The sequence below is a fragment of the Erpetoichthys calabaricus genome, chromosome 1 (assembly GCF_900747795.2).
Source record: "Erpetoichthys calabaricus chromosome 1, fErpCal1.3, whole genome shotgun sequence".
NCBI classification, from domain to species: domain Eukaryota; kingdom Metazoa; phylum Chordata; class Cladistia; order Polypteriformes; family Polypteridae; genus Erpetoichthys; species Erpetoichthys calabaricus.
This window is the reverse complement of record NC_041394.2, coordinates 97,473,736-97,500,026: the sequence shown is the minus strand read 5'-3', so window position 1 is coordinate 97,500,026 and position 26,291 is coordinate 97,473,736. Positions and strand designations below refer to the sequence as shown.

Genomic DNA, 26,291 nt, shown 5'->3' with positions numbered 1-26,291 from the left:
CAAGTTTAATGAGCATGATAGATGGTGTGAACACCTCAGAACCAGACAGACAGACAGATACACACAGACAGACAGAAGGATGTACAGACAGACAGATAGACAGACAGACTACCTACAATTAAAAGGGATGAGACTTGTGAGAGTTGACTTTTCACTGAGTGCAGATACAGTGGTTTGTGGGGTGCACCATGGCGACATTTCCAGTGCTGCACAAGCTTTCATCACATCAGTGTGTTGTACAAGTGTCTCTTGTTAAACATTAAAGAGTTTACTTCCCCTATATGTATAATAAAAATTGGATGCACACCAGTTTTTCAATTTTTCGCATTATTGTTTGAAGTACAAATGTTGCTATATTTTGAATGACTGTTGTGAGCTGTGCTCTAAATGACTACATTTCTTTGTCTGCTATGCTACAGCCAGAACTTGGTCTAAGCAACGGTCCATCTTTATGACACAAGTTCTGCGGCAGCAGCATTTGTGTAAGTCAGCTGCATGATCTCATGCTGCGTTCACGTGCTCTCGGTCTGGAACTCCAAGTTGAAAATCACGAGGTCGCTGTTGATTTGTGACATTGTCTCCAAAAAAAAAAACAGCAATTAAAAAATAGATGACATTTATCATGGGAATGAAGACTAAAATAAATTAATTGCTGTACGTGTACCACTTCACTTCAAATCCAGTTTGATCAAAAAATGTTATTTCTGGCTGACCAGAAATATACAAATATAAAATACAGGTTTTATTTTATACAACTGACTTAAGGTGAAAGGTCAGCTTTACGTTACAACTCATTGTCTCATTTGCAGCGGAGTTTGTTTTTGTTCACATGGAATTTCTGATGGGCGGTGGTGCAGTGGTAGCGCTGCTGCCTCGCAGTAAGGAGACCTGAGTTCACTTCCCTGCGTGGAGTTTGCATGTTCTCCCCGTGTCTGCGTGGGTTTCCTCCCACAGTCCAAGGACATGCAGATTAGGTGCATTGGCGATCCTAAATTGTCCCTAGTGTGTGCTTGGTGTGTGTGTGTGTGTGTGCCCTGTGGAGGGCTGGCGCCCTGCCCAGGCTTTGTTTCCTGCCTTGCGCCCTGTGTTGGCTGGGATTGGCTCCGGCAGACCCCCCGTGACCCTGTATTAGGATATAGCGGGTTGGATGATGGATGGAATTTCTGACTCGGAAACTCATATTTACTGAGAGCATGTGAATGAAACATTATTTCTGTAAATTGCAAGTCACTACAAACTGGACATAACACAGCACTGTCAACCCATCATAAACAATCAACTCCCAATATAGGGAACAGTGTGGCACGCCATGACACCAATGTGAGCAGAGAAAAGCAGTTTGGTTCACTGCTGAAGAATTTTCTTTCATTTTCAATTAAAACTGCGTTGCCCTCCCCATATTCTAACCCTCAATTTAAGACAATCCTTCAGATGAAAGACAGAAGACATTTATAAGTAGGCTGGATCATTGAAGGTGGAAAGTGGACGAAGCCACACACAAATATGTAAGGACGTGTGTCTCAAGTCTTTTTCAGTGTTTTCATTTTTACTAATCATTCACCAACTCCATTAAATATTAATTTACTAGCATAGTAAAAATGCCCGTTTATTAAGAGGGGGTTCATATTTGTACATCTTTTTGCCTTTCTTTGTCGGCCATCCATGCTCCATTGTGCACTTCTGCCCTCTTGTGGACACTGGATGACATTATGCTACACATTGTTTTCCTCCGAATTTGTGTGGTTATTGAAAGGTCCAACCGCATTTGTGGCAGCCTTAGTTGAACCGTTTGGAGAGAAAATGGTAAATTACGACTTAGCTCACCGATTGCTTCATTTTCTTCATAATGTTAAGAAAGGTAGTGTCTAACCATCTGACGTTAATGTCTTACTGCTTTATATATAGAGGTTGTGCTTGCGGAAAGAGCACACAAAAAAGAAAATAAAATGTTGGGTGTCAAAAATGTGTCAACCCAGTCCTCACTATTTAATACGTCTTTAATGAACAAAAAAGAGCACCCAATGGGCAAATAAAACAAAAAGATCAAAACAACAAAGGTAAGGCCTCTTCTTGGTTTCCAAAATAAAGGGTTTTCATGGTCCTTTTAGTTTATCAGAGCTCCGTCCTGCAGTTCACCCTGATCAACAAGTGACGCCTCCTTCTGGCACGCTCGAGTTTTAGGATGTGCCGACCAAGAGGAGCAGAGTCAGTGGGCATCTTCTCAATACAGTACTATGATGAGAAAAAGAGACAACATATTTAGTGTTAGCACCGCTTTCGCCTCAGGATAAGCCTGCAAGGTGATCCTCGGACGTGTAACACAAGAGAAGAAATGTGTGCCAAGCTCAGCTCCTGGAGGGCCCCATACAGGTCAGGTGGTAGATAAAGTGCAGCCCCTTGTCCGGTAAAATCACCGCACTGTTAAAGGACTGACGCCATGTTGGAGGTGGCAATGACCGATATGGGGAGGAGAAAGAAAGGTAATATGTACCACAGTTAACACAAAAGCAAACATAAAAAAAAAAAACAAAGAGAGAAGTAAAATAATTTAATATTGGTAAATTTTATTGTTTGAGGTTTGTACCCTGCAGATTCACATCTAGACACGTCTGATCTAGTAAATGAAATATAATAATTTAAAATTTCATTAATTTAACCATATTTTTTTCTACACAGTAATACAAATACAAGCACTCTGAGGGGTTTTTACAAGGGGAAAAGAGTTTGTACCTCATTATGAAAGGCTGTTAATGATCAGACCAAAGAAAGCTGTCAAATCAGTCCACTTGTGACCCTCGGCAGGGGAAATGTGACAGAGAACTCAAGAACCCATCCACTCACTTGCTCGCTGGAAACCTCCTTGTGCGGGCTTTTCGGTTTCAAGCCTGTCTTGTCATTCTCCTCGCTGCAGCACTTCTAGGACATTGATTTTCATCGAATTTGTGTGGTTATCGAAAGATCAAACCACACTTGTGGCAGCCTTAGTTGAACCATTATGGAGAGAAAATGGTAAATTACGACTTAGCTTACCGATTGCTTCATTTTCATCATAATGTTAAGAAAGTGAGTGTTTTAAGTATCTGATGTGGAACCATTTGATGCTGAGTGAGGCAGGGGACAGGAGGCAATTAGGAATCATGGGAAAGTACAATGATTATCTTAATAAGGCCTTTGCATCCACAAAGAATTTCAAAAGGGGTTTTGGCTGGTTTAATGCTGTAACACTCAAGTCAAAGCATCCAAACATATGAAATGTTCCTTTAACATCTAAAAGAAACCGCCGTGATTTGTTATGAAGTTTCCTGGCACAACCCCATGATTTGCGGGTTTACTGACAATTTGAAATATATGAGTGAGTGTGTCCTAAGATGGCCTAGAGCCCCGGACCGGTGCTGGTCATGCTTTGTGCCCACTACTGCCATCATAGGCTTTGGCCCCTCTAAAACTAAACCGGATTGAGCAGGTTTGAAAAAAATGGATGGACAGCAATAATCAAATATGCCCTACATTTTTAACCATCACACATTCTGAATATTATGTACATGAATGGCTGTCGAATCAGAAGGCTTTTAAAAATTATCAGCACTGAGCTATCTAAAAACAACAACAACTTTGGGAAAACAACGAATTTACAGCTTGTCCTTCTCTAGCTAGGGGAGCGCCAAGTTGGAGGAGTATGAAGTACCTGCAGCAAACGTTAAAAATCAAATTCTCCTCTTTGAGGAACAGCTGGTACAAGGAGAATGACTGGTTCACGTCTTGTAAATTAACTTCTCACAATATGCAAAGAGGGAATTATTAACTAAAGGAGCAGAGGGGTGGAGGGTTTACACCCTTTGGCAACACTGAACAGCTAAGCGAGGGTGGGAGTGTGCGTGTGTAAGCATGACAATGCCGTGTCCTGTTCCATCTCTGCTGCTTGTGCCACTGAACTGCATGAAGATGATGTTAGGGGCTGGAATTGATGACTAACATTGGGAGTGGATAATAAAATGGTCTTCAGTCTAGATTTACTGGAAACAAACATTTTAAGCTATACAGTAGTTCCTGTTTGATGGATGTGCTGCTGGTGATCAAACGCTAAAGGACATTTTCTTAGTGAATGTTATGCTACTGCAGCCAGAACTGGCAGCTCAGGCCTCGGTGACAGTGACTTGGATTGAACAAGTTTGACAATGTGATATGATTTCCTAATGTTGCTGAGGACAGCCATCACATTTTCTAACCTCTAAAAGGACAAGGTTACCATGAACATACACTGCTATTTATCAGTTCATCTTAAAGGTCAAATGTGTTATAACAAATTTTGTACATGGTTAAAAATAACATAAAACGTATGTTACCACAGCTTGGCAGAGCTCCATGTATCACTCCACGTGATTCCCTGATACCAGTCACTCTAAAAGCCTGGATAAATCAGAGATCCTCTTAAAACTGAGTAAACACAGCCAGAAGTTCAAGTATGCGCTATTTAGTACCATGCACGTCACATCAAACTACAATCTGATGACTAGTCCCAAATTCTTTTGAATTCTTCAGTCAGATAGCCCTTAGAAGTCCATGGTAAACAGAAATGAAGGCAGACGCAGCCCTGCAGTATAACCAGGGCTCTCCAGTGTTCAGTGTTTAAAATGCCACAGTGTTCAGACCTAAGGGACACGTATCTAAGTACCCCTAAAGGTTACCCAATCCCCTGTGAAGTTCTCTAATAAGTAAGTCACTTTGTATGCCAACAATGCTTTGTGTAAAAGTGGAATGGATTTAACTAAACTCCACTCTGCTCTTACACTCTCGAGTGATGAACACAGCGTGTGGAAAGTGAACAGCGCATTGAGCAGCTCCTACAGCAAGCAGTATGTGCAAATGTGTCGCTTTTATATTCTACATTTGTTACGTTGTCTTTATGGGTGTGCTATATCTCACAGCCTGGGTACAGTTGTTCGTTTTGAAACAACTTGACATGTAGTTAATACGGGCGATGACAATGTTTAGACTTCAAGAAGGCCAAGAACAAAAATCATTTCATAGAGAGCATGCTTTTTGGCAATATAAAACCTACTCAATCACAGTGCAATCTCTATACTTTTTTTGTCAAGAGATTCTCAAATTCCCAATTTTGGATTTGTATTTCGCTTGTAGTAGAGGTGACCAGTTACTCTTTGGCTCTTATAGGAATTTAGACAGGGCTTTCACTTCTATAGAACTTACTCACATGTCACTAAGTAATAGCCAACCCTAGTAGCATCATTTAGAATCGAGAAAATAAATATCTGACTGAATTACTCAACAAGTAAATGGTAAATAGTGGCCTCATGAGATTTCAAACAAGAATAGTTATTGCAGTTGATCGTCTGACGCGTGACACGAGAGAAGAGACACAGGCCAAGCTCAGCTTCTACAGGGCCACTTACAAGTCAGGAGGCAGATAATGTGCAGCCCTCTGCCAGATAAAATCACCAAACTGTCAAAGGACCGACTCCATAATTGACCAGAATGGAGAGGAGTGGTGTGTAGAGTGAACGGACTATAACTCAGCGTAGGATAACTCAGGATGATTCTGACAGGGGCTTTCAATTCTATAGTACTTACTTCTTAGTAAATAACCACTAGCCCTAGTAGCGAAGAATCGAGAAATGACTGAATTACTAACCAAAGGAATAGTAAACAGTAGCTTCATAATAATTCAACGAGAACTGTTATTGCAGAATCAGTAAGTGAAATCACATCACATCAACACAGCGGTCTTCAATTCCATCATATTCTTTTCTGAGTATTTAGCTTTCACATATGAATCTAAATGGTTTGACAAAATGACTGCATGGAGCTTGTGTTTCTCGAACATGTCTACATGATAAAAAGTTCACTATTAAAGGCATGGAACTGTTGTGGAAGTAAGACCAATTGAAAGGTTTTAGGTGGCCAAGAGAAAGAAAAAGAAAGCAACCTCACTGCACTGCAGAACTGTGCTAAATCCACAGCACTTCTTCACTACATGATGCACCATATAATAGATCATCACTCACATCTGGAAGCGTGTATGGAATTTCAAGCACCAGGCAGCCAGTGATAATGTTACTAGAAATGACGTCAGGCTCAATGCAGACATCACTGTAATCCAAAGTGTTTTGTGGATGACAAAAGACTGTGAGCAGAGTAAGCATCTTTCCCAGATTTTCTTACTGATGTAAAATGCTTTTTAAAATGTTTCTGAGATTTGTGTTGGTACAATAAGCGTTCTGAACTTTAGCAGGGCATTCTAAATGCTAGTGTAGGGTGTCTATAAAAAAATTAGAACCATTTCAAAATGCCATAGGTGATTCAATATTGAACATACTGTTTTCACGTAACTGTGCAGAAAGGGCAAGCATTCACCCCCCTCTGCCGACACCATAGTCAGCATAACTGACACAATACTGTGAGCTGGATAGACTGCGGCAAACCCAGGCAGAAGATAAGCAGCCACAATCACGTTCTGTACAACTCAATCCTTCTCCGTTACTGTTATACACTTCAAACTACTTTCACTAGCAGGGGGCATCTGGGAGTCAAAAATGAAAGGAACAATGTGACTAAGGCCCACTTGAGGGTATCACACCTACTGTAGAAATCTAGAGAACTCCAGATGGGAGGGTAATACCCAAAGCACCTGTGTAAGCCTGCCCACCCCTACACCCAAGACAGACAGCTGGATAATCTGGGTAAAAGGGGTCACCTGGGAGTAACTCTTGGCACTGTAACATTTCATTTTAATTCCACTGATTTAAGACACACCGAACAGTATAACTTCGTGGCGGTTTGATCAGCTTGCTTTTTTCCTGCAATCAGAAGAATACAACAAGCCAACACAAAATTTACACAGAATTAGGTACGTGTAAAAAAATGAAACGAAAGGTAAACCTTTTCCTTCTGTAAACAACACTTCTCCCCACATTTTAAAATATTACAGTGACTCTCCTCGTGCCTCCCCAGGTAAGCATCAGTAACTCCTGCCACATAAATGATTTCCCTTATGAAACGCAGCCTTGCCCCCACATGTCATCAGACCAGCAGCCTCGTCTCTGTCTATTGTATTGAAGTAAACTGCTCTGCAGACAGCTGACATATGAAGTAAATTCTTTTCCCCCCCACATTCATTTTTTATTTATTTACTTTTATTTATTTTCTGCATGTCTAACTTTTATCCTCTCATACTGTATATGTGCAACACTTCTGCCTCAGTTAAAGGTGTATGCTTAAAGTGTAAAGCATTAAAAAGAGAACTCAAAAATAAAAAACAGACAGTTAAACATAAACAGTGTTAGCCAACAGGTCCTTATCCAGCAGAGACCTTGTGTGTGAGAGGAACTCACTCTTGAGCAACTTGTGAATTTAAATACAAGTACAAATCCAATAAATACATCAGTATAAAAAAATGACAGTAAGGGAAAACAACATTCATTCAACTTGAAGCCAGTGTTTAAGCATTTTTTTTCAAATTCACTTGAATCATTAAGAAAGCACAGAGGGCTCAGTCATTGCTTATTGGACTCTGGAAGCAACCACCCTTGAGGCCGGGAACCAGAGGTAGAACCTGGAGAAGAGCTGGGGTGTGATGAGTAAGAGACACAGTCATCTAGAATGGACACAGAAGACAACGACGTCAGCAAAAGAAAGAGAATGATTACATACGAGACCTGTCAATCTGCAATGCTTCATAGGGAAACTCCTTGGCCATTTTTGCACAACAATTGTACAACACAGTTGCTTCTTAGGAGTAATTAAAATCCGGCTTCCTGTGTCAGCTGCTTCCCAGACAACCTTAGAGTGAGCATCAGAATATTATGAAAAGAACATAAAATGGAAAACAGTACTCAAAAAGCTGTAGAATTCCCCCTTTTTTCAGTGAGGCCATTGTCCAGTTTTCAATGTGCTCGTCTGCCAATAGCGATAACATCTGTTCTCTTAACAGCCTTGTACTTTTTCCCTTTAAAATATTTTTCTAAAATGTGCTTTTTAACTTTTGGTATAAATTTCTTATTCTATCTGCTTACTGAAATGTATTGGTGATCACGAAAGGAATGGATATATCACTTGAAAAACCAACACTGTCAGTAAGTCTTCTCTAATTTGAGGCTTCCAAACATGAAGAATAAAATTCACAATACCTGTGTGTGCGCAAGGATGTTAAGATCTGGTTAACATGTACAACTTGTGCAGAGATTTGTTTCATCACCATGTCCCTTTAGCACTGCAGTGTATCTCAGATCTAATCCACACCAACCTAGATAATTGTAAAATCTCTGATTTTGTTTTAAACATTTTCCATCCACACTAACAATTTGAAATCATGGTCTCAAAGTTTATCATCCACATTGAAAAGCTAGAAGTGTATAAATCTTGCTTATTGTGGGCATGTGTGGTTTGCATATGGGGCAAAGGAGACTGAAATGCCAAAAAGCAGAGGCAAAACATGGTGTACCGGGAGAAAATGCCAAATCAGACTTCTCTGTCTGAAAAGACAGTGAAATACAACTACTTTTAAATATAACAAGTAAGTATAAGGTAGCCAAAGCCATGGAAAATATAGACTGGGAGCCTTGTCCAAATTAATATGGTAAAATATTTGAGCGATTCAAAGCATAGTTCCCATCGGCTCATGCAGAGAATCCCAACATTTAAGATGGGAGTTTATCACAATAAAACTGTCGGTGCTTGATCACAAGACAATCAAGCTTCACAGTTTTTAGAACGTTCCATCTTCCCTATTCACACTGTCATACAAGTGGCAGTGTTTCCAAATTAATACACTTTGGAAACGGTTTTCAAAAAGATTTGGTGGTTGACAACACAGTTTCACAGTGGATGGAAAGCCAAAACAAACAGCAGATATGCTGTTCAATTCATCCGTGTTAGTGTGGACTAAGCTTCCGTCTTCATTCCAACCGAACCTCTCACTGAGTGCCAAATTAATGTTTTCAGTGATTACTGAAATGCTATTAATAACCAGCTGAAAAGCCATCTTACTCTAGTGTGTACAAGTAGGAATGAAGACGACAATGTCATAAAAATCAGGTACAAGGCTCTGAAGCACGGTCTCCACATTCATCTTTTTTAGAGCATTTTGGCGTGTCAGTAGCACATGACAGACTTTTAATAGACCTTCACAAATTGAATCTGCACATTTCTTCTCTTTAAAAGAATACACCTTCGGATCATAGTTTGCTATCCTCATTTAAAATCAAAACCTGGCAGCCAAAAAAACAAAACAAAACAAAAAAAAACTTTTACAGAACTAACAAACATTTGAATGCATACATGAATTTAAATTTATACATTGTAGAAAATGAACCGACTGACATATTGGCAGTGCTTGATATTCATACTTTACAGCTTGAATCGGCGAACATGGGAAAGAAAAAGGGGTTACGACAGCCTTGATCAGAGTAGTTAAAGTATAACATGAGCAGAGTATCGAACTCCAACAACGGCAACAGCTTGTTTTACGTTGATTTGCCTTCATCCAATATCTTTATAAATTTCCTTTGTATATAACTGCCTCTTGGTTGTGTTATAAAAGATCATTTGAACAGAATAATTTACTGTGTACTCTTTCTCTTTAATCAGCAGCTGTTAAAATTTATAAAAATAAAAATAAAAGAATTATGGGGGATTTTGGGATTTCAAGGCCTCTGCTAAGCTACAAAAGGATTGAGGAAGGGGATACTCCATGTTTTTATATTTGTTTGCCTTTGAGTTCCTAGGTCTAACCCCTTCCTCATCCTGTCCTAACCTCAGAGTTGCAGTTCCTTGGAGATTTTTGTGGCAATGTGTTGGAAGGCAAGGGGAGCACCCCATACCCGTCTGAAGCATATTCCACTAGTTGCTGCAGGTCCTGCTGGCAGGTGGCACACTTCAGCTTCAAAAGCAATGCGGGAGCCCGCTACTCCATTGGTACAAGACAGCAGAAATGGTCCAGCACTGTGCACTTGGCACCCACAGGCTTGCACAGCCTCTCTTAGTGCTGCCAACATCTCCGTTGGGTCCTGTGTGCTCCGCACCTTCACATCCCAGCCAGATCGGGAGGCCCGGGGCTCTGCCTCTTTTTTATTCCCAGGTAGATGGCGACTAGATTGGAGAAAGACAGAGAATATGTGTTAACATAAAAATAATAATAATTCTTTACATTTATATAGCACTACTATCTCTACTCAAAGCACTTTTCAAGGTCCACGCAGGGAAGACCTGGGATGAATAAAAACTTTTTTTGGCTAATTTTGGGCATCAGATAAGCTGATTTTGTTCAAGTATTTCTGTTATATTCTGTAAGCATACAATTATAATGAAATCTTATTTTATGCACGAAACTTGTCAAGTGAACAGTAAACAAAGCAGTCTTAATATACAAACTATCACATAAATCAAAGTAAACAATAGAACAAAACATAATTACTGGGCAGCATACACTTTAAATATTTTCACAGGACGACTTCTTTTCAGTAAGTAGCAATTTATTGTGTCTGTCATTACATAATACACATGTGTCATACCATCCCAAGTTATACTAACCAGAGACAAGATACATTTCAAAACCAATGCAGTGATTATGTCTTTTCTAAATTTCAGACAAATGATGCCTAAGGTGGTATGCTTTCAATCATTTTTTTAACACTTCTATTACTAACTGCAAATAATTATTATAAGATTTGTGACCACTGAAAATATTCAGCCCCAAAACGTCACATTCAGCATTTGGGTTGTACTCTGTTTATGAACGGCACTTTTAAACAGTGCCTTTTGTTCTATGAGGAATGAGTGATATGTCACACCACATTACACTGTGGGGTGTTAACACCAGCCTTAGAGGACTGTGGTTCATTTACAATGAGGAACACCAATAGTAGTTACATGCTGGAAGCCATAATTGCTTTTAAAAAGTAAAAGCAAATGGTTAAATTAAGGAAGAAGAAGGTGGGGAGTGGATTACAAGGAAAAATTAAATCAGGATGCAAAGAATGCTATTTAAACAAGTTGAGCTTAATAAACAGATGTGGATTTGTTGGACTCAGCGCATACATTATGTGTTAGTTTAAAAGATATAAATCACTGGAAGCACACAAATCACTTTGTTTTAACTTTAATTTCAGTTTAGGTTTATGAAATTTTAATCATTGCTAATTTAGTTTGTGTTTTTGGTGAATTACCTCAATTAGTTTTTATTTAGTTGTAGATTAAACTTTAAAAATGGCCATTCAATAAAGATTAAGAAATCCATGCTTTGCCTGAATAATAATAATATATTTTATTTATATAGCGCCTTTCCCATGCTCCCATTGCAAAGGGACTGTAGAAACCAGCAGGTATGTCCACAAAAGACTCCACGAGGCACTTTTTGCCAAAACCCTCTATACAGAGAGCTATCTTTTTGGATGTTTTAAAAAATGTGCGTCACTTGTCTTGTAGCCAAGTGCATCTGTTCATGGAGCAAGCTGTTTAATTTAACAGCACTGGACATTTTAAACTTAAGATTAAACATTTCACTATATCTTCTGAAGGAAGGTCATTTGTCCCACCTCCTAGACATTCAGTAAATAGCTATGCAAGCGAAACGTCTTTTTTTTGTGTTCAACTGACCGGATAGCGGCAAAGTTAAAGTATGTTGACCGATGTAACCTCTCATTTTAACATTGGTAGGTTTGTGTTTTTCCAGGATGTCACGGTCCTCAACCTCTAACTTCTTTAAGAGAGCAATTTAAGTGTTTTTAAATCTGTTGGCATCTTTCACTTTGATTGCTCTTGTTTCTGTCTCTGCCACATTCTTAAGTATTCCTAGACAAGTCATCCCCATTTATGAACAATCTTTGCCATGTGTACATGTTCAAAAACATGTGCTGCCTAAGCATCTGACAATCATCATGCTCGTTAGGCTTCATATAAAAATAGTGCCAAGGCTTTTAGTGAAGAAAGAGGGACTGGCAACAGCAACGTTCCTTCCAAGGCTGGGTATACTGTGAGCACTACTTACTGTTATATAATATCTATTTATATGTAATAATTGGAAAATTTTTATGTATTACATGACACACTTGAAAATGTATTTATTAAAGTGGCATTTTTTAATTTATTCAGTCACAAACAATTCACTCATTTACTGATTTATTCACCAAGGTGAACAGATATATTTCCCATGACCAGAACAAAAGAAAAAATTGGACCATTTTAATAGTTTATTACATACACTGACATAGCATTCATATATACAGTTTTATTTTCAGACTAATTTTCATTTTTCTTTCGGTTAATGAAGTGCTTTTTTAGTTATTTTAGTTAGTTTTCCAGTCTTAATGTAGCTTTTGGTCAAAAAGACATTTAACAGTGTTTACATGTTTACAGCATGACATCCACATGAGAAATATCAGGAGCACAACAGAAATGACTCTAAGTGAACTTAACTGACTTGATTAAAGGTTTTGACTCTACGAACTGCTATACCACCTGGTACACACAGTCAATAATGGACTGTCTTAATATTATAATGATTTATATGTTACCAAGGTTTTTACACATTTTAATCATTCTTAATTGTAAGAATATTCTCGTAAAAAGAAAGGATCATTTTGAAAACGCAATGTGCTTATCTAAGGGTGTAATTGATAAAGAGGTCCTCTGCAAACTATGCAGAGCTGGTGGAGTTTTTGCCAGACATAGAGACAGAGTTTAGGACAGAGCCTGAAATTTCTGACGCAAAAGTCCTGTCTGTGAAAAAAGTATGGTCCAGAAATCTAGGTCACAAAAAGGGACAATACATATGCTGCAGGACAACACTGCCTTCATACCTTGCAGTACTAAGGTCGTCACCTCAGTGCGTTACTGTCTATAATCTGTCCGTTCAGAAAATACTAACAGTGGGTGCGAAATATAATGATCATCATTGTTTATGTTGTATAGTGGCACACCTGGAAAGACCATTTGAAACAAAATAAATGAAGAAAATCAGTAAGTTACAGAACAAAAGCAACTAACAATTACATAAATACATTAAAATGACATAAACATCCAGCCCTGTTTAGTCCAATACACAAGCATTTGCTTTCAAACTCTGGAATTATTTCAAGAGACCAAAAAGCTCTTGAAATCAGAGGATTCCTTGTCCTTATTGTTTGTTAGGAAAAGACTTACTCGTTTGTAACCAAAGAAATAAAAAGAAGCAATTGCTAAAAAGTCTGAAACATGACACACTGCCTAATATAATGTATGGTGGAAGAACCGGTAGCTGAAAAATCTGAGTCCTGGCCTGGACACAGCAGTAGTCATAATGGATCAAAGTCTTTAAAGAGACTCCCTTGTCTAGTACAGAGGGAGTGAACACTATTTACATGGAAACATTTAGGCAGTTAACAGCTACAGGAAGCAGCTCTGCAATGATAAAGTGCTTTGAGTCTAGTAAGTTGGATAAATTGTGGCGCCTCTGTGCACACAAGAGCTGAAATCGTCTGTTTCCTTAGCAGACACATTTTTGATTAGATTCTCACTTTTCTTTTTTCTCTTTGATGAGAGATGGTTTAATTCACCCGGCCATACTGCACAATGAAATAGCAACAATTATTGATAGACCATATATGGACAACTGGCACAGTTCTCCGGAGAAACTGCTTTTGTGCTTTGCAGAAATGAATAAGAATGAAATAAGTATGATATAAAATTAGATGGATAGATTCTAAACAAACAAAATGCCATTCCTTCTGAGCAAATTCAATGAGGCGCATTATTGACCAGTTGCTGCCAATGCAAATGGAAATGCAGTGCTATTCATTTATTATTATTTTACCAAATAAAAGAAAACATCTAGTGAGACTGTCTCAGTTTTTATTATTTTCTAAATATTTATATTACATTTACATTTAGTTACATTAACACCCAGTTACAGAGCCCATACTGCATCTCATTGTCTTGCTTGTTTTATGAACCATGTAAGAGGCAAAATAAACTAGATAGGCATAGTACTTAATATAAATAACTTAAAAATGCTTGCTTGTATTGGATTGCTATAAACAAAAAACTAACCTTGCGATCGGAGATCTGCAGATTCTCTCAGGTTCATCTGTGACCCTCAATAAAGGAAGACAAAAATTCAGTTAGGGAAGTCAGCATTTCATCAATATAAATAGAACAAGCTATACTAACAAAAATGAGCAAAGAGAAATGTTTCAAATCTTCTAAACTGTTAAAGTTATTAAGTATAAAGCTCACCAAGACATACTATTTTTAGTATGCTTGCAACTGAAATAGTAAAAATGAAATGCCCATTTGTCCTGTTTACCTATGTCTACAATCAGGGATATAAATAACACCCATTTTTACTGTTAATTAGTTGATACCATCACTAATAAAGAAGTTCAGATTATAGAATAAGCATTTTTACACAAAATGGTGTTTACTTTCACATATTCAGGGTTTGGACACTAAAATAAACTGCAGCTTATTCCCATGTAAAGTACACAATGACCTCAGGTGTATATACTACAATCTAAGAGATACCAAAGCTGTTAAAGAAAGCACTTTGTGCAAAACAACGTCTGCATCTATAACACTAAGTATTATATTTAACAATGCCAAAAATGTCCAAATGTATACATTTTGGGAGCATTTATGTGTATTGCTGGTTTTCACTAAGTACCTCCTCACTGACACAAAGGTGGTTTAAAGTCTTGGCTTTTAGATGTAAAGATATGTAGCTTTTAGGAATGCATGCTTTGTTCTTGTAACTCTTTCCCCTTCATCTGTGCCACAACAAGTCCACTACAGTTAGGATACAGATAATTAATTTTTTACAAAAATACTAATGTTATTTTACTTTTCAATTGTTTTTATTTTCATATTAAGGGTAAACCAAGAAAATGTTTCCTAGAAGCAATGTTGTAAATAATTTCTAAAGCAAATGGCAACAATTTTAGTACATGAAAGTGAAGTCCTGAATGCTGTCTGGCTGTTTTGAGCTGTTGCCATAAAGTACATGTGTGCTGTTCATAAACTTACCACAACATAAAAACTGAAGTGCAAGAGAACGACTGCAGGTCTCCCCTTGTCAACTTTCTCAATTTTAACTGAAGTATTTAAGTGTCTGTTTGTGTTCATCTACCTATTGCATCAGTTATTAAGAGTTGTGTACTAATATATGACACTTCTTTTATCATAAAAAAAAGATTCGATTTTCAGTTTAATTTTAATCTTTACACAAACATTCTTGGCTGAGGATTAATCGATGAACCACTTGTGCATTGTACTTACTATTACCTCAGATTGATTCTGAACAGACACATCAATTAAATGACATGTCATCATAGGCAGACAATTTTAATTTACAGGATTTGTTCACAGACAGTCCTAAATGAACTGTCATTCTAGCCTAGTCAAGCAATATTGCTCCATGCCCTGCTGTACTTTGGAGTTATGAAGTTCCAGTTGTAAGATATGGCTTCCCTTTAGAGCAGGGGTGTCGAACTCTGGTCCTGGAGGGCCGCAATGGCTGCAGGTTTTCACTTCTTAATTTGTGACCTGTTTTTGCTGCTAATTAACTTCTTTTTCCTTAGATTTAATTAACTCAGCTCAGACACCTTAGTTCTTTCTATTTCCTTAATCAGCAGCCAAACAATAATGAGACACAAAATGAGCAAACAGGTGACTAGCTAACCATATTATCTGAACATAAAGAAAGGTGACGGTCTCGGTAAGGTTGATCTCTCAGGTCAATCATCAGAAAAAGAAAATCAACAATTTGGGAAATGTCTGCTGTAGCAGAATGAGAGCAGCAGCAAGCCATGGAATTAAGTAACGGGTTTAATTAACAGCAAGAATTGGCTTCTCATTAAGAAACTGGTTGGGAGTGAAATTGGTTGGATTTTGAAACCCCAGTTTAGCTGGTCATCTGTTGGCTTGTTTCACATTTCATTTCTGTTTAACTGCCATTTAATGAAGAAAAGAATCAATCTAGAGGACCAAATCCTTAAAGACCGGGCTATTAAAATGAAGGGAAAACGAGTTAATTAGCAGTGAAAACTGGTCACTGATTAGGAAAACGGTTAGAATGAAAACCTGCAGCCACTGCGGCCCTCAAGGCCTGGAGTTCGACACCTGTGCTTTAGAGATCTAGCTGATTTATTAACACCATGGCCTAACTTGTCAGCCTTGAAGACCACCTTTTTTGCTATATGACCAGAGCAACATTATATGTTGCTTTAGTACAACAACCCTTTTTGTTTAATCTAACAAGTAAACTTACAGTATACACAGAATATCTACATTACAGCATGGGCAGAACTAAGAAGAACACAATATGGACTGAATTACTCTGTGTAAGCATTAAGTTGCATTTAGAAAATCTTTGTTTGCATGGTATAGAAGTGCAAGGTGGAAAAAAGAATAAAGTCTGCATAAATTCTGGAGATCAGAAAAGATTAATTAAATTAAGAGATGGCTTAGAAATTTGAGCAATAACTCTTTCCAGAAAAGTTATGTTTATGTACAATGGGCGTTGATTTATAGCTAGTTTTAATGTGGATGCACTGTTTAATGCAACTTCTAGCAAACATTTCTATAAAGGTTCCGCTAATGTTTAATTTCTTCAATTTTTCTATTCAATGCTTTAAAAATCTACAATTCAGTTGTACTTTATACCTTAATCATTTAATGTCAGTCTGCTCCTAAGATAGATACAACAGTTATTCTGTAAATCTATACATTTGGCTGACAACTATTAACATTAATTAATGAAAGTTTATTTTCCCAAAACATTCATTTGAAAGGCATCAGTTAATTTTTTCTTTAGCTTTTAAACATTATTGGTAATACTTTAGCCTGTACTGTACACTGGTGTTTATGCGACTTTGACTTCTTACACTGATTGATGGTTTTGTGTTTAGTGTTTTGGTCATAACTCTAACAAATCTACTGTGAAGATGTGAAAGGTAGTAGTATATATAAGGCAAAAAAGTTAATTTCTGCTTCAGTAACTTTTAACTGCAAATTCCATGTTCCATTTTACATTTAATTGAGAAATATGAATTGATACATTAAAACAAAATTGCTGCTTTGCAATTCAGTGCTACTTCTGAATCTCTCAGAGGTTGTTTTCAGTATGTTGAAGTATTGGACTTTTAAAAACACTGCAGCAAGCAATTTACATTACTAATTGTAAAGTGTTAGCTATACTTATGAAGCTGGAAATGTTTGGCTAAGTTTCTATCCAACTGTTGGTTTATATGAGACAACTCCTCCTCATGCCAACAGGCAAAAAGAAAATAAAAAGATATAAAAATAGTAACTGATCACGTTATGTTCATAGAAGTGCTTTACAACAATAATGTATTGTGTATTGTTGTGCACATGCATATGGGAGACAACTTAAGGGCTTTGGTGATGGTAATTACCCGCTGGACAAGGGGTTGGTGCTGTGTATTAATGCCTTCTCTTCTCCTCCCTCTGCAGAACAGAAGATCGACAGCCATTCCATCGCTGATATCACTTCTGTGTCTGTCCGCCTGGACCCTCCCCTTCCTGCCACTTAAACTCATGACCCAGAAATCGGTCATCATGTTTCTGTTGTTATTCAGAACTCCAGTCTGAAAAGACTGCTCTGCATTTACTGTATGTTTTCTTTGTTTTTTCAAATTCAGTTATACAGGGTCACAAAGGTGGTGCCCCAACTCTTTATCTTTGTTTGTCTCCCATTTTTATCTAAATAACTTTTTGCTTTGTGCCTTCCCCTACCATAATCTATCGTCTATGGGGGAGGTACGAAAACTTTAGATTTGTCAAAAAGTTTCATCTCCGGTTTTCGACAGATCTTGACATTTTAGGGTCCCCTTATACCAAAAACAACATCAATATCTTGATGATGGGTATGTGTCTGTGTGTCACAGTTTCTTGAGGACGGTCTAGAGCTAAAATGACTGGACAGAAAAATATCAAACTTGAAACTTAAGACTGTTATGAGATGACAATGTGCTGATTAGTTTTTGAGCCAAATCTTGCAAGAGATAGAGGCACTCTAGAGGAACCCTCAAATACCATAATTCTCCAATTAATTATGAATTCTTTTCGCCAATTGTGTAATGACCTATTTTATGATCAGAAAGATCAGCATCAGAACAGCTAATAATTACTGAAATGTTACAGAATAGTTCGGGTAACTTGGTTACTAGAGCAAAAAGCCTAATGATGCTCATGTCCAAATTTTTTAAAAGTCTGAATGAAGAGTAACAGTTATTGCAAAATTAAAACTGAAATGACACAATATCTTGTAGTTACTAAAAAGTTAGAAAAGCCACAGTTATTTGCACAGAATTGAAATATTTTTATGTGCCCTTGTATGTCTGAGATTATTGTAAACTTGACTCATTGTGACAAGTTTCAATTGTTCACAGTATCAACTCCACCTACTGCATCTTGGACTTAAACTTTAAATTGAAACAACTTCGCCCTGCCCAAGGTTTGTTTCCTGGCTTGCGCCCTGTGTTCACTGGGATTAGCTCCAGCAGACCCCCATGACCCTGTAGTTAGGATATAGCGGGTTGGATAATGGATGGATGGATGGAAACAACTTTTAACTGCAAACAAAAGTAAAAATTGCTCATGAAGAGAAAGATTCAAAATGATAACATCTACAGATATTAATAAAAAGGAAAGAATTTTCATATTTCAAGTTTAGGATACGCAGCATTTGAAACTATCCAGATTTCCCATACATTTTTAAACAGCAGTTTCTTTAAATACAATGAAATATACCTTATTACTAAAAATCTGAGAAATGAGAATAAATGAATAAGATGAACAGGAAGAAGAGAGGAAAGGAGAGTATAAAGACGTGCAGAAAAACTTACTAACTGTTTTAGATCCCTGTGGGAGAGAGGAACAGCCTGAAACAGATTTGTTTGAGTTCTGCCGTTTACTGGGGTCAAGATTGACCCTAGAGAAAAAGGAAAAGAGAGAGAAACGAAAGAAGAAGAAAGGTTTATATCAATGAAGAAAGCAAAAACAAACACAAAGCGACAACTGACAAAGAACAATACTGCAAGTCAGATTGGCAAAGATGAAGGCAGATTTGGCACACTGTTCATTATGTCACTGTTGTAATGATGATTAAGAAATTTCTTTCAAAGTGAATTCATATTTTATTTTTTAATAAAGCAAATATAACATACACAGAGGAAAACTGTAAATTCAAAATACCTCTTCTTAAATATACTGTTCTTTGCTTGTTTTTATTTTCATAAATCAGTCTCAACAGATTTTATATTAGAACACTGCTCAACAACAAATATTACTGGACCCCAGAAATGCAAGAAATCTAATGGCTGTCCCGAGTCTGGCAGTGCAGGTATGCTCTTTAGGGAGATGCTGCAGGCAGCATGATCCGTCTAACATCATGTAATACAGTATAAGACAAAATGCAATTCACTTGGTTTGTAATTTAAAAGTAAAATATCATTTTTACTAAATATTTGAAAGTTGACAAAACCTGTTTCAGTTATTTTTGACAGAATATGCATATGTTGTTTGGCTTAGCTGAAATGTTTCATTCACATTTTGAAATATTATGATTATAGTCTCAAATAACTGTAAACCCTACACAAAATAAGCAATTAACACTGCACTTATTGTGAGCAACTAAGCACAAACCTTAATGAATTCCAAATAAACGTGTTTTTGGCACTCTCTACTTTATGTTCATCATAAGCACAATCTCATCTGTAGTTGCCATATGGAATATGCCATTTTAAACCTTTTTTAAATGTTCTTTATCATCTCTCTGTACTGTATACAACACTTGTATTCCATGCAAGGACATGGTTAAATGAGCTTAGTTTAAAAATACAACTTTATGTTTAAAAACATTAACTTCACTGTGAAAGAGGTTTCTGATCCCCTTCACTGATTGCAATGTAAACTGCAACACATCAACGTCAATGTAAATGCATATTTCTGAACATACTGTATTACATGAACAATTTTTACCTATCAGTTTCTTATTAATAAATTAAAGACATTTATTTCACTCAAAAAATGGGATACTCAATTTATAATTACAGTATCTGGTACTTATAATACATACAATTAAGAAATTTATATGAGCAAATATACTAATAACTGCTTGTTCAACTAAAAAAAGGAAGATGGGTAATGAGTTATACTGCAGCCCTGTAGCTTAGTTAAGTTAATAAGATAATATTAATATACAATACTAACATAATAATATAATGGTAATATATAATATGATAATATACACAAGATAAGTTTCAACCACATGATAGGGAAAAATTAAATATCAACATCATCTTCACCGGTTTAACAGACATTTTCTAGGTTTACCCTGGTTAGCCAGTAGCCACCCAAATCTGTTTCCTTCACTCTCTGCAGTCCTGGAAATCGTTTGGGTTGAGATCCATTCTTTTCATATCATTCAATACTTCCTTCACCCACATCTTCTTCAGTCTACCTCTTGGCCTCAACTTTATCTTTGTACACACTTTATCCAGTCATTCTCACTTTAGTCTATTTCACCTCAGCACATGTTTTCTCTTAAATCAGTATTCATCACACTTTCACCTCATGACATTACACACATCATTGTGATCACTTTCATCTCTGTTGTTTTCAGCATTGCTTCAAGTTCTGCATTCATTGGCCACGTCTTTGTCCCAAAGAACATACTATAATAATAATACTAATACTATTCTCACAGCTTTCATAAACATTACCCGTCAATGTCAGAGAGGCTCCTTTAGAAATTAAAATTGTGCACATTTCTCGACATCAATGTCATGCAACTCTCATTCCAGCCATCACTGTTGTTCCCACACCTCCATCTGTCTTCAGCATATCACCTAAGTATCATGACTTTCCTCAAAATAACTTCATTGCTGATATCTAAATTTCCACTTACTACATTAGCATTCTGTAACCCTCTCAAGAACTTCCTATAAACAAAAGGTCACACTACTTACATGCTATTCTTCACACCACTATTGGATTGAGTTTCAATTAACACCTTCACCACACAGGCCACAGTCCCATGTACTCACCACTTCCACGTCTCCTGCAGCTTTTGTCTCCAACCATCACATTAGTCTTTCTTGTATTTACATTGACGCTTACTGCTTCCAAACTAGGCTTACATTTCAGTATTCTTCAAATTTTGCTATATGCTACAGTGGTGTGAAAAACTATTTGCCCCCTTCCTGATTTCTTATTCTTTTGCATGTTCGTCACACAAAATGTTTCTGATCATCAAACACATTTAACCATTAGTCAAATATAACACAAGTAAACGAAAAATGCAGTTTTTAAATGATGGTTTTTATTATTTAGGGAGAAAAAAAATCCAAACCTACATGGCCCTGTGTGAAAAAGTAATTGCCCCCTTGTTAAAAAATAACCTAACTGTGGTGTATCACACCTGAGTTCAATTTCCGTAGCCACCCCCTGGCCTGATTACTGCCACACCTGTTTCAATCAAGAAATCACTTAAATAGGAGCTGCCTGATACAGAGAAGTAGACCAAAAGCACCTCAAAAGCTAGACATCATGCCAAGATCCAAAGAAATTCAGGAACAAATGAGAACAGAAGTAATTGAGATCTATCAGTCTGGTAAAGGTTATAAAGCCATTTCTAAAGCTTTGGGACTCCAGCGAACCACAGTGAGAGCCATTATCCACAAATGGCAAAAACATGGAACAGTGGTGAACCTTCCCAGGAGTGGCCGGCCGACCAAAATTACCCCAAGAGCGCAGAGACGACTCATCCGAGAGGTCACAAAAGACCCCAGGACAACGTCTAAAGAACTGCAGGCCTCACTTGCCTCAATTAAGGTCAGTGTTCACGACTCCACCATAAGAAAGAGACTGGGCAAAAACGGCCTGCATGGCAGATTTCCAAGACGCAAACCACTGTTAAGCAAAAAGAACATTAGGGCTCGTCTCAATTTTGCTAAGAAACATCTCAATGATTGCCAAGACTTTTGGGAAAATACCTTGTGGACTGATGAGACAAAAGTTGAACTTTTTGGAAGGCAAATGTCCCGTTACATCTGGCGTAAAAGGAACACAGCATTTCAGAAAAAGAACATCATACCAACAGTAAAATATGGTGGTGGTAGTGTGATGGTCTGGGGTTGTTTTGCTGCTTCAGGACCTGGAAGGCTTGCTGTGATAGATGGAACCATGAATTCTACTGTCTACCAAAAAATCCTGAAGGAGAATGTCCGGCCATCTGTTCATCAACTCAAGCTGAAGCGATCTTGGGTGCTGCAACAGGACAATGACCCAAAACACACCAGCAAATCCACCTCTGAATGGCTGAAGAAAAACAAAATGAAGACTTTGGAGTGGCCTAGTCAAAGTCCTGACATGAATCCAATTGAGATGCTATGGCATGACCTTAAAAAGGCGGTTCATGCTAGAAAACCCTCAAATAAAGCTGAATTACAACAATTTTGCAAAGATGAGTGGGCCAAAATTCCTCCAGAGCGCTGTAAAAGACTCATTGCAAGTTATCGCAAACGCTTGATTGCAGTTATTGCTGCTAAGGGTGGCCCAACCAGTTATTAGGTTCAGGGGGCAATTACTTTTTCACACAGGGCCATGTAGGTTTGGATTTTTTTTCTCCCTAAATAATAAAAACCACCATTTACAAACTGCATTTTGTGTTTACTTGTGTTATATTTGACTAATGGTTAAATGTGTTTGATGATCAGAAACATTTTGTGTGACAAACATGCAAAAGAATAAGAAATCAGGAAGGGGGCAGATAGTTTTTCACACCACTGTATATGATCATCGGCATAGAAAGTTAGCTGACAATGCTTTACATACTTGTTTGTTCAGTATGAATATCACTATCACAAAAAGCAACAGACTCAGAAAGGAACCCACCTTCACTTCAAAAAGTTCACCACTCCCACCTGCTGCCCTAACCACTATTCATGCTTCATTATACATTGACATCAACTCAGACACTAACCATTCATCCACACCTAACTTGCTCAATGCCTACCTACACACCACTCAAGGAAACCAGTCAGATGCCTTCTCCAGATCTACAAAAACTTAATGCAGCGTCTTATCCTTGGCCAGATGTTTTTCCTCTATTTGCCTGACAACAGGCATTGCATATGTTGTTTCCATCCCAGGCATAAAACCAAATTGCACTTCACTAACTTTCACTTGATGTACAATTCTAATTTTCAGTATTCAGGAATCTTCTCTCACACACAGTTATGTCCCACAGGTCTGTCAACCATTCACCTCCAGGATCTTCTGCTGACTTCAGAATTTCCAACACCAGTTGGGCCCTCAGCTTTACCTGTCTTACTATTTTTCAGCATTTTTGAGAACTTACAGCTCTGTTCTGTTGTGTTCTCACAATGAACATCACAATGTTCCCTTCAGCACATTTCATGCAATTCACATCTACTACATTCTGTCTTTCATTTGCCATCTGCTTCATGATCCTGAACATGCTTCTCTTTTCCTTCTTATCCTGTAGCTCACTTGCAAAGCCAGTCTCCTATCTAAGTTAATTAAAAAAAAATACAAATTAAATAATCAATTCCATGTTCTTTCTGTATGAATTTACAGTTCTGTTAAAAGCTGAATGAAACAACACATAGTTTATGACTAATAGGACAGTGTGACCATCCCATTTCAACCAGCTGTCAACCACTAACTGAGAACAATATTTCAGTGCACATAAAGTAAGAGCTCTGAAAGCTACCAAAAGGAATAAAAAAGTAGGTGAAAATTTAATCTTGCACTCTTTCAGTCTAATACAAATGACTATGTAAGAAGCTTACAGTCAGATTTGAATTAAAATTTAGTTATCTGCTTGCTCACAGACCACTTGGAGCTTGTCATTGGTTTATGGAAGAGACAAATCGATGAGGCTGCACAAAAGGCAGAATGATGGTAGTACGCTCTAGGCAGATTGCTTGCATGTCTGCCATTATGCAAGTCAACAATTAAATTGAGGCTAAATATATGCTTAAAATGGGCTGCATTAGTTGGCTATAACATTATCCTTAGGTAATACAAGGGTGGGGTGGCATTTGTAAAATGGTTCACTCTTTTTATGTTCCTTTTATAACGTGTCTTTTTTTCTGTATTTTGAAGAGGCCAAACAAATGTTTTTGTTGTGCAAAATAGCAAATACCAAAATTATATGGCAGATGCCTTGCTTACACAGTCATATGAAAAACGTTGGGAACCCCTCTCAGCCTGCAAAATAATTTACTTTCAACAAAAAAGACAACAGTGGTATGTCTTTCATTTCCTAGGAACATCTGAGTACTGGGTTGTTTTCCGAACAAAGATTTTTTGTGAAGCAGTATTTAGTTGTATGAAATTAAATCAAATGTGAAAAATTGGCTGTGCAAAAATTTGGGTCCCCTTGTAATTTTGCTGATTTGAATGCCTGTAACTGCTCAATACTGATTACTTGCAACACCAAATTGGTTGGATTAGCTCGTTAAGCCTTGAACTTCATAGACAGGTGTGTCCAATCATGAGAAAAGGTATTTAGGGTGGTCAATTGCAAGTTGTGCCTCCCTTTGACTCTGCTCGGAAGAGTCTATATATATATATATATATATATATATATATATATATATATATATATATATATATATATATATATATATATATATATATAGGGTGGTCCGGAACTAACTATGCAATTATTGTATTGCATTAAAAGTTGCATAGTTAGATCTGGACCACCCTGTACATAGCTACACACAGCTATAAAAAGGCTGCAAGTACCTAGAATTTCAACCTTTTCCCATTGAGCCTAGTATAGCTATGGAATTAGAAGGCTTGCCTCAGCTCTCAGTATACAATCACAGAAAATGCCAACACTGTTAAGTTTTATTTATGTATGAAATTCAGAAATATGCTTATTGTTTTCTGATATTTTAATGCACAGTAGCCATTTCAAATTTCTTAATTGCTTCTTTAATATTAAAGAAGCATAGGGTAATTAAAAATAAGATGGTGTCACACATGTGTCACTGGGGGACAACTTCAGGGCTCATTTGCTGGCAATTCCCCTCTTAGCTGTGGGTCAGCTGTCACCTAATGCCTCTGCTCTGTTTTTTGCCTTCAAACCCAAAGATCGACAACATGAGAAGCAGTGATGTCCAGCTCAACAACTTGAACCCGCCTCTTACTTCAGTGCTGCTTTAAAAGAACCACCACATCTTGGCATACTATGGCTCACATCTGAGGAGACAACACCATTTCCAAATTGTATTTTTTGTGCAAAACCTTTTTTCCCCCAATTATATTTACATCTACATGTACTTATTTGGCTGATGCCTTCATCCAAGACGACTTAAAACATTTATGATATAATTGATTATATTTCTTTTAGATTTTTCAATTGTAGCACACAGGTCAAGTGCAAAGGTGTTTTGCGAATAATGCCCGCCAGAACCTAACCCCATTTTTCCCCATAGAGTACAGTATCTAAACGTTTCATTTATGCAGCGTTTTTAAGGAAGATATCCTCAGTGGATAATGAGATTTGACTGTATCTAGAGTGTACTGACATTAAACAGCAAACTGACATTAAAATTATGTTATGTTAATCTACTTAAAAATTAGTGGTCCTTTCATGCAAGTAATATATACACTGGTAAAATTATATGGAACTGTAAAATGAAACATATTAATAATTAAGACTTGCTTCTCATTGAAAAAACTTAAAAAAATAATTGTCACTTAAAAATTCATCATGCCAAAAAACACAACCAAATTGTACTAAAAAAATTGAATGAAGAGTTCATATTTCTGTGTGATTAAACTGAAGTCATAAATTTGTAAATGGCTTAGCTCTTATCCTGTGAAGCCTATTAATGCCAATATCCAACAAGAAACACTATAGTTATGACATACTAATGTTTTTAAAATTCCCAAGATGAACAACACTGTAGTGGGATGAAGAACCTTTAGCTACATGGCTCCAAATGTCAGGAACCTTCCACCAATCAATATTAAGAGTGCACTACTGGTCTCGGCATTTAAAATCAAGGCTGAAGAGTCAACATTTTTACATATACAGTACTTGTTAGATCCATTGTTGAGGCTATTCACATTTATTAGGGAAAATGTTACAACTAGCTGTCGCTAAAACTTGTCTATCACCATTCTTTTTTGGATTCCTATGTTGTTGCCTGGTGTAAGTGCTAAGTAGATAAAGTTATTCTGCTGTACTTGGAGCAAGTACTTACAAAGTGCCATCATCAATGACGGACAACTATGAC

The 26,291-nt window shown here is 37.2% G+C and overlaps 1 protein-coding gene across 4 annotated transcripts in view; it reads right to left on the bottom strand.

The window, feature by feature from the left end:
• Positions 1 to 2,544: 2,544 nt before the first annotated feature.
• Positions 2,545 to 26,291, bottom strand: part of mark4b (MAP/microtubule affinity-regulating kinase 4b) — a 236,789-nt gene continuing 213,042 nt past the window's right edge. The window contains exons 16-18 of one of the 4 annotated variants that reach the window (XM_051922150.1): positions 18,855 to 18,940; positions 14,041 to 14,077; positions 2,545 to 10,104 (exon numbers count right to left, since the gene is read on the bottom strand). In XM_051922150.1, coding sequence (XP_051778110.1) covers positions 9,771 to 10,104; positions 14,041 to 14,077; positions 18,855 to 18,940 — 457 coding nt within the window. In that variant the 3' untranslated portion in view covers positions 2,545 to 9,770. Of the gene's footprint in view, positions 10,105 to 14,040; positions 14,086 to 18,854; positions 18,941 to 26,291 lie in introns of all 4 variants that reach the window. The other 3 variants (XM_028803986.2, XM_028803979.2, XM_028803994.2) reach the window with 3 other exon arrangements.